Here is a 12,542-nt window from a genome sequence, read left to right as displayed (position 1 = left end):
TAAACTTGATTATTTCAGAAACAGTACAAACTTTTTAATTTACTGTATTTAGAAAGTTTCTTATTTCAGTATGCTGAAGCTTATATTACAGTTTCATTTTTGCGATAGTTCCCTTTTAAAGAGTTAGCCCATGACAGAATATGCTTACCAGTTATATTGATAAACTCAAAGTAATAATATAGGTACATACACACTTCCTGTATATAAAATTATTTTAAATTAACCATAAATGTATCTTCACCTACCAGAACATTTTCCAAAGTATGACATTTTTCAGTGCCCATGTAATGGAGTCTGCCCCTAAAAAATAGCATCTAACAATACCCTGGGCACCCTGACCCAGTTCCAAACACCATAACAGAGGTCATGTACTATTTGTATAATGGGGCACAATAAACCATATTTTTTTCCCCTTGTGCCTCCCCCTGAATATAGAAGAATTGCTGCAAGTCTCTGCACCCCAAATTGGACATATATGTACTCTGTAATAAATACATCACTGCTGTAATGCGGTAGCACTGTATTCATGCCAGATTTTAACTAGCGCATGGAGCTAGGCATAGCCACACTTCTGACAGACTTGCTTTAAATTGCCACTAATTTGTCTTACTAAACACTTAAGGGGCAAATTCACTAAGCCGCGAAGCGCCGAACGCGCAAATTCACTAACGAACGCTGGCGTAGTTTCGCTAGTGTTACTTCGCAACCTTACGCCAGGCGAATCTTCGCTAGCGATGAAACTACGCAAATTCACTAACTTGCGCAGTGTACTGAACGCTACCTTTTACGCTAGACTTCTTCGCCACCTCAGACCTGGCGAAGCGCAATAGAGTAGATAGGGATTGTTTAAAAAAAGTCAATTTTTTTTCTAAGTCCCAAAAAAACGCTGGCGTGTTTTCTACATGATGGCTGATAGGCTGAAAAAGATCGAAAATTTTTTGGGGCTCCCCTTCCTCCCCCTACATTTCCTGACTCATGGCAACTTACCTAGACAGTGGGCACATGTGTAGGGCAAAATAAAATTTTTATTTGATGATTTGAAGGTTTTCTAGGCATTTGTAGTGCAGATACGTGTTCCTCCATTGAAATTTGAATTTCGCGCCGTATGCAAATTAGCCTTCGCTAGTGTAACTTTGCTTTATATAGCGAATCAACGCTAGCGCAACTTCGCAACCTTACGCTACCCCTGTGCGCAACTTCGGATTTTAGTGAATTTGCGGAGCCCTGGCGAAACTACGCCTGGCGAAGTGCGGCGAAGTTGCGCCTGGCGCAACTTCGCATCTTACTGAATTTGCCCCTAAGTGGCAAATTCACTAACCTGCGGAAATTCGCCAGCGCCGGCTTCGCTCACATCCAAACACTTTGCCAGGCATAGATTCGCCAGGACAACGCTAATTCACTAAAATCTGAAGTTGCCTCCAGGGCGCTGTACTCTGGCGAAGTTGCGCTAGCGTTACTGCGTCAACCAAAACAAAGTTGTGCTAACATTGGCGAATTTGCATATGGCGGGAAGTTAAAGTTGAATGGACGTATATGTTGCAGCAAATACATTACACTACACAAGCCCGGGAAACTTTAATAAAGGTTAATAAAATAACATGAGTCCAGTGTATAGTTTATGTGCCATATGTTAGGAAATGTATGGGTGAGCCCGGGTACCCAAAAAAAATTTTACGTTTTTTTGCAGCCTATCATCCTGAAAAAGTAAGACGCCAGCGTTTTTTGGGACTTAGAAAATTTTTCAACTAGAAATTGAAGAAGCCCTATACATTCTATTGCACTTCGCCTGGTCTGAGCTGCCGAAGGCAAGTTTGCGGAACAGGTAACGTTGAGTAAAAGGTGCATCTTAGTGAATCTGCAAGTAACGCTCTTTCGCCAGAGCAAAACTTTGCCTGGCGTAAGAGTGCAAAGTATCGCTAGAGTCTATCTCCTTCGCTAGTGAAGTTATGCCTGCGCCAGTTAGTAAATTGGCGAAGCCAGAAATGGCGAATTTTCACTACCGTTAGACACTTCGCCCTTTAGTGAATTTCCCCCTATGGGGCATGTTTATTATGCTGTGTAAAAAATGGCGCAGTAATATAATGGAGCCACACCTCGCAGTGTAAAAAACTGCATTCAAACTGAGTAAAAATAATAATCGCCACACCTCGCGGTGTAAAACAAGGTGTAAAAACTTTTTTTTAATTTTTTTTTTTTATGTGACTTCCCCCAGAATCAATGTAAAATAACGGTGTCAAATCTGGTGTTCGTATGGTGTAAAATTACACACACCTTGATAAATTAGCCATTTATTTTACACAGCTCTTTACACCTTTTTTGTGGTGAATTTCGTTTTACACTGCATAATAACCATAACAGTATCTTTATTTATTAACAGGAACCCAGTTACAACATTTCCTTTTTACATTAAAATTTCTCTAGTTGCATTCATGTGACTGTAATCAAATGTCTTGAAAACAATCTTATATAAAGAGCTAATGATTGCATTTATTAAGATGTGTATTTTTTATCCTATTGCTGAAAATTACACAGTTATTTACATGGCCTTAAACTTTACTCATAGACTTTAACTCATAGAATTCAGCAATGACAAAATCAGGCACTAAAGAGTTTCTGGAGCATTGAATGCAGTCTTATGTGGCTTTTTTCCAAACTAACACCTGTCATAGTGTGTCAGAAATTCACACTTGGGTAAACATTTACATACATTTATTACAAAGCTTTATAAATATGCATGCTTTTATATAGTGTGTTATACAGTGTAGCATGGACTGCAATAGAAATTATGCAAATGCTTTGTCTTAATTAAGTTACCATATATACTCGAGTATAAGCCGAGGTACCTAATTTTACCTACGAAAATTGGGAAAACGTATTGACTCGAGTAAAAGCCTAGACACAACTACAGCCCTGTCTCCCAGCAGCGCACATTCCGCCAAAGCGACCCCCCCCAGCGATCAACCGGACTTCTTTGCAAAGTTGATGGTGACAGAGAATTGCCATTACTGTATGCATTGTCCCATTGTCCAACTACAATGTGCCGAGGGTGCTGTGTGATATTGCCATCACTGTTCCTTCATATAACCAACAGAGGGCGCTGTGTGATATTGCAGTCACTGTTATTCTTTCATATAACCAACAGAGGGCGCACTGTTATTCTTTCATATAACCAACAGAGGGCGCTGTGTGATATTGCAGTCTCTCCCCAAGCGAACTGTTGGTATAGGAATGATTAAAAGTGACTGCAATCTCAGCTACTGCCCACTGACTCGAGTATAAGCCAAGGTAGACTTTTTCAGCACATTTTGGATGCTGAAAAACTCGGCTTATACTCGAGTATATACGGTAGTACTAATATGTAACAAATTTCAACAGTGCAGTTATTAGATTAGATATAAAGCCCCTTCGTTCTCCTACCTGCTCTTGACTTTTCTCAGATCTCCACATTGGGGTCCGTGAAACCTTTTTTCCCTTCATTTACAAGCACTGGCTTCTCCGTCCGAGTGTGCCACACCAGAATCTAAAAATACCCCAAATATTAATCATTTACTGGTCCCAAACAATACATTTCAAAGATCATAAGGTAAAATAATCAGATCCTAGCATGTACCATTGCTCTAAAAATACATGCTAATAATAATAATAATAATAAATTTTTTTAGCCTTTTGCCCATATTTGACTGGCCACCAGTATTTATGAAAGCATTTATGGTGTTCACACATTTGGGTAGCCATCCTTCTCCACCTCACCCGAAAACCATTACATTATACATCGAGTTAAAAGAGCCAATGATCACTTTCTGCCCTTGTATTGTGGTAATTTTTTCTTGCTATAAAGTATTTATAACAGTCTGTGTCCCTGTGCTTACAAATTCACGCAGGTTTCTGATGTTAGGAAGACTTCAAGCAAGGGGATTGCACGGTATTTTGTTTATTTTGTATAACAAATCAGAGCTCTTAAAGAAGCTAGAAACTGTAGAAGCTGGGAGCACAGTATTTGTGCAAATTGCAGAGAGCTATATTGCAGTGCAAAATGTTTGCAGGTGCTTTTAGCTCTTACTATGGTAACATTTGGGGAAACGTACAAAGTGACATTAAGAGGAATTTGGTTAAAATAGGAATAAAATGTTTGCACCAGATGACACAATGGTCTGACTGCATTCTTTGTAGACAACATTTGTGTCTTTAAATACAAATGTATTTCAATATATTGAAATACCAGCTCAGTTTAAAATAACACACAGAAGGTCCTATCATACTCGATCATAACGAAACAAAAAACGATACAAAACATTGTACAAGGTGACAGGAGCCAGAGTAGTGGCTGGGGACCGCAAAGCAAATCTGGTTAGTAAGCACATCAGTCTGACATAATAGCTGAAAACAATTTATATGCCTATTTGCTGTAGCTTATTTCCTACGCCATTTCATACGCCATCTTAAACCTGCCGAATTGCTGTTTTAGCCTATGGGGGACCTCCTAGAATCTATTTGGAGTCAATTGGTGGACTTTTAAAAATAGAAGTTTTTTTGGGAAAAACTACAAATCGAATTTGATCGAATGTGTCATTCCTTCGATTTGTATGATTCGAATACAGACCTATTCGGTCGAAAACGAACCTATTCAACCAACAAAAATGTAGACTTCATTTCGGTTTCAATTCAAATTCGACCCTTGATACATATGCTCCCAAGTGTCATATACTGCAATTATGTGTAGCAACCTTTGGTGTGGTATGGGTTTTTTGACGTGTTATTTCCTGTTTAAAGGGGTTGTTCACCTTCCAAACACTTTTGTCACTTGAGTTGTTTTCAGATTGCTAACTATAAACAAAGACTTTTTTCAATTCTCATCAGCAATAATGACGAGTCACCATACAGAGAGAAGGTGCAGTGGTTAACAGACTGGTGCAGAGCCAACAACCTGTCTCTCAATGTAGACAAAACAAAGGAGATGGTTGTTGACTTTAGGAAGATTAGGAGTGACCACCTGCCACTGTACATCAACGGCTCTAATGTGTCATGGAGCGCAAGACCCTACAGAGGATAGTGAAGACAGCAGAGAAGATCATTGCTGTCTCTCTTCCTTCCATCACGGACATATACACCACTCGCTGCATCCGTGAAGCCACCAGCATAGTGGCGGATCCAACACACCCCTCACCCTCACTGTTCACACTTCTGCCATCTGGAAAAAAGTACCGAAGCATTAGGGCCCTCACTACCAGACTGTGTAACAGTTTCTTCCCCCAAGCCATAAGGCTCCTGAATACTCAGGGACCGGACAGATCTCTCTCACACACACACACTCCATCTGACCTTACTATATACCCACTGTACGCCATTGTATGGATGAATAGCCATTGGATACAGATGTTCTCTATGAGCGCATCTGCACTTTGTCATGTTCTTTATCATGTTCTTGCTACTATCATATCACTATCACTATCATATCACAATGATACACCCATCATGTCTGACGTTTAGCATTATTTACTTAACATATTACATCTGCTGAGTGTGCACTGTCTTGTCCTGTCCCTGCACTGTGCTGACCTGTCTTGCAGAAGTTTCATATTTTTGCACTTGCACTTTTTGTCTGTTGTCCGGTACATCTACTGTATATTGTGTTGTGTAGCACCATGGTCCTAGAGGAATGTTGTTTTGTTTCACTGTGTACTGTACAAACGTAAATGGATGAAATGACAATAAACTCACTCTTGAGTCTTGACTCTCTAAAGTTCAATGTAACTGTCTTTGGTGTTTCAGTCTAGCACAGGGGTGTCCAAACTTTTTATAACGAGAGCCAGATTTGGTGAGGTGAAAATGTGTGGGGGCTGACCATTCAGCCTGACATTCTTTGACCCACATCATGTAACTCATTTAAACAAGGAATCGAGTAGCCGTAATATTTGGGCACATTAGTCATTAATGAAATGATCTGCCACTTGGTCTATACTGCTGCCTGTGTTCTGAAGGTGTTAGAAATAGACACATACTGGCACATATTGATGCGCTGCTCTCTCATACTTCTTTAGGGCTGAAGGTTTCAATAGAGTTTACTGTACTGGCACATCAGTACTATTGAAACCCTCTTTAAGGGGCAGAATTATCAAAATGTGAGATTAGAACTCACCACAGAAAAACTCACTCACTTTCTATTCATTCCTATGGGATTTTTAGAATCATATTTATCAATGGAGTTCACCATTTGATAAATATGCTTTTAAAAATCTCATAGGAATGAATAGAAAGTGAGTGAGTTTTTCTCTGATGAGTTCTAAATTCACACTGCCCCTAAATGTTATTTTTCAAGAATTTTAAAACTGTATTAAAATCACCTCTTAAAAGTAAGTGCCCCTGCTTAGGAGTGGTTAGCTTATGGAGAACTTGTTTTGAATGTGTAGATTTGCCTTTGTTGAGTGTACACATATTTACCAGGGTGCCTACTTTCTGATTAAGACTAAGGAAAATTAGTGATTCACAGAGCAGAAGATTGAGAGAACAGAGCAACATCTTAAAGATGGCACTTAGAGCTTTTAGCAATTCAAGGAATGTGACACTATTTAATGCTTGATTTTGACTACATATAGTATGTTAACTGATAATATTTACTCAATAATGATGTATTTTACCATATCAGCTGATAAGTACTTTACTCTTCTTGTATTCTGAGTGGGGAAAACATATATAAAGCTTTGTTTGAGGAGAGGCTCTTTGACTTCGTCCTGGACTTCAGAGTGCCTGGTTATGTTGGAATTGCTACTGAGCCATTTTATGGAGGAGTCACTCAGCTACAGTGCTAAGTATCAATAAATCTCCCATGTTCATTTTACTTGTGTGTGTCAGTTTAATCACTCTAAAGAATGAACAAGAGTCCTTCTCAATACTATATGTTAAAAAAATACTGTACATCTGTAATTAGGATCTGTGTAGTCTTCAATATGTGTGTGAAATCAATCTGTGAACTAATTAGGAATGTATGAATGTCACATCAGCTTTGAGCGTATTGAATGCAGTATATGGATTACTAAGCATGTTGACATTTATTAAGAGAAAATCAACAAGCATTATATAAATATATTGTTGTGCTTTGATATTGACTAAAACAAATCCCACTGGTATGTTTACACAGAAGTTAAAAAATATACTGCAATACATAGTGAGTAATAAATATGCAAGGAAGGGGGAATACGTAGGTAAAGAACAAATCTGTACAAAACAGAATAGAACTTAGTTCACTACTTATGGGACTGTCCAAAAGTGAACAAGGTATGGTTATCCTTGGAAAAGTTTTTGTCTCTAAAACTAAAGCTTAAAATTAAATTATGCCCAAAATCTGCACTATTACATCTAGACTTTCTAAGACCAGGTCTGAAGAGGCAGCCTAATTCCCAGAAGGATTTATTGTCAAACCTAATTTTGCTGTTTACAGCTGCTACAAAAAAACTATTGTTCTTAAATTGGCTGTCCGAGTCCACTCCTTCAAAGACTGATATTCTATCTCTTCTAAACCAACTTTGTTGGCAAGAAGCAATAAGGATAAAATCAGCACAACCACACCTTAAAAGATCATTTACTGAAATGTGGTCAATATTCTGGGATCAAATTGACACTAGCTCCAAATCACATACTTTGGACTTGCTACAATATTAAGATAATCCATAAAGGTTCAATGAAAATGTCTTTGTATTCTTTATTTCTATTACTTTTATTACAAGTGTACTATTTTAGAATTTTGTAATATTCGCTGAGTGTTACTGTAATAAAATTACCTGGTGGTCTAGTGGTGCGGCGGCGTGGACGGCCGCCACGCCGCCGCACTCCTTCTCCTGTCTCCAGCGCCGGCGCCATCTTGGTCTCCTAGGGCGCGTGCGGCGCGCCTCTTAAAGGTACAGGCGCGCTGGCGTGATTACGCCAGCGCGCATTGGCGCACGTTTTGGCGCGAAATTCGAAAGTATTTAAGGCCCATTCATACTCCCAGCCAGGGCCCGTGATAGAACTTGTTTCTAGTGGTTTCCTGAGCCTTGTGCATCTGATCTGAATCTCGTCTGTCTGATTATCCGTGTTTGACCTTGCCTGTATCCTGACTATTCTGAAATCTGTATCCTGACCCTTGCCTGCCTACGACAACTCTTCCTGCTTAACCCCTTGATTGACAACCCGGTTTGACCCTTGCCTGCCTGACGATTCTGATATCCGCCTGCCTCGACTCTGCTTGTCTGACGATTCTCTTGCCTGCTCCATTTGTACCGTGACCTTCGGCCCAAAAGACTCTCTACCTGCCGTGCCCCTCTGCTAGCCAGAACATCTAGCTTTGTACCCCTCGTTAAGTCCAGGTGGCACCCAAGTAAGCTGAGGGCTCCTCCCGAAGCCCAACAGTGGTCACACTACTGGTGAAGCCGAGCCGAGACCAGGGTACTTAGCACCTGTTTTGGTATTGGGTGCCGGCCGTGACAGTTACTTTAAGGTTAGGTAGTTAAGTAGTTTGGTTGTATGATTGGTGTAACCCATGTGTCTTAATCTCTTGAACAATCAAGATGGCTCCATCTACTGTTTTATAACTGAATGAGCTTCACTGTTCAGCCTTCATCTTTTGTCAAAGTTTCTGCTTGTTTAACTTGGAAAAAAAATTAAAATCATTTAAAACAAAACAGAATAGTAAAAGAATTGGACATTTGCGCTGTACTGTGGGAAATTAAATGACTTATTCCCATAATGGAGTGTGAATTATGGGGGTTCTGTCTTCTGGTACTGTAGGAGAATTAATCAAATTCTTGTCCCAAGGCCCGAATATTTTGTGTGCATAGTAGCACCAATTACTTACAACTATATTACGCTGAGATGGTCAAGATGGTAGAAATCCAAGTATTTCTTTGGTAGGGGAAGTGAGGAGGTACTAACATAGAATACATTATTTGAAGAGTCTCTGGAGATGGGCTTATCTTTAAACTAGACCAGCACCTCCGGTGCATCCCAGTGGGCTTTAAATAATGCCTCTTTAGTGTGTAAAAGTGGAACCTGGCGATAAAATCTTTTGGGCAGATGGCATAATGGAATTCTCTCCTGACTGAGCAGTGAGTAATTTAAGTTCTTGCACTTGACCAGCACCTAAAGAGAAGCCTGACAATATTGTCTATCGGAGCAGATGGACTTTGGCTTATAGACAAAAATTCTAGTTAAATTGACAGTAATTTTTTCTTTTTCCTGGTGAATTAGGAGGGTGCCGATCCCTCTTACCGTGCACCGGACTAGCTTTTGAGGCCAGGATGTGCTGGTGGGCCAGGGTCACCATTTAAAGAATATAAGCAGGCAAACAGAAACTGTTTTCAATAGCATTTACAAATAACAATATACATACATAGTAATTTAGTTTTGAAAAATATTCATTTTTGTCTAAATGAAACATGTCAACTACTAGTTGATACAGAGGAAAATGAAAACTCCATCTGAAGCATCTTCAATTTGCCTTGGGGGAGGGGGATGTAATGTATGGTATCCTAAAACACCAGAACAGATGTCAAGGTTCTGATTGTGGCTCACCCGTCTGACTATAACCACCACCTTTTGCTTCTGGAGGAGCCCTCTGCTACTTGGATGCCACCAGGTCTTAGAGTGAGAGAACCAAGGCAAGAGTTCTAGGCAGACAAGGGAATCGTAACATGACAGGAGGAATGAGGAACAGTAAGCGTAGTCGAGGGACATGCTGAGGTCAATACCAATCGGAGAGTGCAGTACGGAAACATGAGCCAGGCATGTAGTCGAGGACACAGATCAGGGACAAAGCCAATCAGTAACACAGTACAAAGTCAGGATCCGATAGAATGGTCAGTAACAAGACAAGGTTGGTACAAGCAGCGAACTAGCAGAGGTCAGGGACAGGCAAGGATCAAAGAAAAGATAATCAGGCTTGAATCACTCCCAGGAACTATCAGAAAATAGACTTACGTTGGCAAATGGAATTAGGTTGCCTTTAAATAGTAGAATTTTGAACCAAGCATGATGACGTCAGACACACGGTACAGAAGAGGAGGAGGCAGGTGTCCCTACCACCCCACTAGACCACATGTATTCTCACAGAGGGATTTCTTTCTGACTCCAAGATGCCAACTGGATCAGTCCTTGGATAAAACCTTTCTAATAAATCTGCCAGTATATTTCCACAACTGTATAGCTTTCACTCACTGTAAGAACCCCCCCCCACACAAACAATAATTATATCCTCCCTTAACCACCTCTTCCGCAATGTAAATAATTTAAACTTGGCCAACCTTTTCTCATAAGTGAGACTTTACATTCACTTAAAGGAGCTGTTCACCTTTCAACACTTTTTTTCAGTTCAGTTGTTTTCAGATTGTTTATCTGTTTTTCATTTACTTTCCTTTTTCTCTTTACTGTTTTTCTAGTATTCTTATGTCTTTTTAAGCAACTCTAGGAGGGGGGGAGTCCCTCACTCTGAAAAAGTGTTGTAAATGTATGCATTTAGTGGATATATTGCTTATCTTTGGACCTGTTGAACTAAATCCTTGAGTTTCATTAAAGGCAGCTGATAGATACAATAGTTGCTAATATTCCACAGATGCTGCTGAGAAATATATCAACTACTGCAGCAATTTGTAACAGTTCAGACTCTGCACATGGATTGCTGAACTGCCAGACTGAAAAACCAAAGGCAGGAACTTTCAACTTTAAACATATTATTGGAAAAATATCAAAAATTTCTGGTGAACAACTTGCTGCAAAATATGTTGGCACTATAGAAATACATGTTAATAATAATAATCTGAACACAATTAAACAGAAAAAACTGTTTGGAAGGCGAACAACCCCTTTAACCAGCTTAGTTGCTCTTCTTTGGACTTTCTCTGTTTCAGAAATATCCTTTTTGAGCATTGGAGACCAAAACTGCACTGAAAATGAAAATGTATTTGAAAGTAGCTTAGTTTAAAGATTAACTACCAAAAAATTAAATTGAATAATTAAACTCTTTTAGCTAATGCCATTAAACAAAGTGAGGCAGTACAGAATGTTCCCCATTAATGCTGAAATGTGCCTTTACTCAGGAACATATTTCCTAATGTCAGATTTAATAAACTTTGCCCCAAGATTAAAAATGGCTTCACCACTTTACAGCTTGTTAAAATGTAAATACAACAAATGTTAGTGTACTAACTTTGAAAATATATCAATTTATCAGAAGCACCAATATCTTTGCTGCCATAAGAAATTTTGCCAGGTCCTGAGGCAAACAACCTTTACAAAGATACAGCAACTGCTTTAGCATCTCATTATTGTCATTTCCTTCATGCCTCATTCCTTTATGGTGTTATTCCCCTAGTGTTTTTTAGCAAATAATTTTCACTTTTGTAAAAATTCCCCAAAGACTTTACAATACAGGTCATGTTACTCTGAAAGTAGACTGGGCTGAAAAGAGCATTCACTGCAGCTCATAGTCAATATTAGCTCCTACTCAACAGAGATAATGGATGAAGACTCATTCTTCCCTCTGCAACACCCCAAACAGATTTCTGTATATCCATTTTTGGATTGGGTTCCGATGATCGTCTGGTTATTCATACCTTAGTGCAATTGTCAGCTTTGGGTTCCAGGTCATTTAGAGTCACCAGCTCTCTCAACAGGCTGCTTTCTTGATAACCTCCTTTAACCCCGCGTAATTTAAAATAAGCTTGTGGCCGCTGAAGGATGAGCCGAAGATTAATAGCAAAGCCAGCCATGTCTATGGCGAATGGTCTATGTGGGTCAAACACAGTCTTCCATCCAAAAACTTTTCCAGCAGCATTAACTTTTGGAGATTCATATCGCAGACCTCCTACAAAAGCCACAGGCCACACTGATACCTTCCGTGTATTTCTCATCTAGAGACAAAACATTTGATTAGAATTAAGACAATATTCTTTTGGCCAGTTAGCTCTTCAATTCAATCAATGTAACTGTACATCCCAACAGGTTTATCAATGTTAGCAGGTCAACAGTTCCCATGCTGTGTTGCAGTGTCATTTACAATGTGGAAGGAGAGAAATTTGTTAATGGTCCATATTGCATGAGATATCTAGCAGCCAGTATAAGCAGATAATTACCATCAATACTGGCAGAAACCCACTTCTATGGGCTATTCTGCTGACAATGATCACCCCTCTGAAGTGCCTTTGTGAAGAATGGGTTAACCATTCCAGATGACAAATCTCGAAGTATCCAGTGAACCAAAATAGTGCTTTAACGAGCAATAATTTCCAAATGATGTACACTGGTAGTAACACAAAAAACAAGATATTCTGAAAATGCCTGCTCAAGAGTATTACTCTTCCTAGCCTGTTTGAAAATAAACTCCTTTTCAAAGGTAAATAAAACAGTTTCCAAAAGAAATATAGGGTTTAGATCATGAGATGGAAATGTATATACATTTATTGAAAAATTAAAAGGACTGCATAGAACAACTTCATTTGGCCTCTCTCTGTAAACTGACTCACCAATGAGGGTCATGCTCTTGGTATTAAATGCTGCCATTCTTGCCAACATTCCAA

General features: G+C 39.4%; 1 protein-coding gene across 3 annotated transcripts in view; it reads right to left on the bottom strand.

Annotated features, from left to right (window-relative positions):
- The window catches only part of b3gat1.S (beta-1,3-glucuronyltransferase 1 S homeolog), a 54,492-nt gene that overhangs the window by 3,518 nt on the left and 38,432 nt on the right, over positions 1 to 12,542 (bottom strand). For all 3 annotated transcript variants that reach the window (XM_041571281.1, XM_018227683.2, XM_041571280.1), the window contains 2 exons: positions 11,580 to 11,876; positions 3,418 to 3,520 (listed from right to left, as the gene is read on the bottom strand). In XM_041571281.1, coding sequence (XP_041427215.1) covers positions 3,434 to 3,520; positions 11,580 to 11,876 — 384 coding nt within the window. In that variant the 3' untranslated portion in view covers positions 3,418 to 3,433. The remainder of the gene's footprint in view (positions 1 to 3,417; positions 3,521 to 11,579; positions 11,877 to 12,542) is intronic.

The sequence above is a fragment of the Xenopus laevis genome, chromosome 7S, assembly GCF_017654675.1.
Source record: "Xenopus laevis strain J_2021 chromosome 7S, Xenopus_laevis_v10.1, whole genome shotgun sequence".
In the NCBI taxonomy this organism is placed as follows: Eukaryota; Metazoa; Chordata; class Amphibia; order Anura; family Pipidae; genus Xenopus; species Xenopus laevis.
Note: the sequence above shows the minus strand (reverse complement) of the source record. Positions and strands in the feature narration are given on the sequence as shown.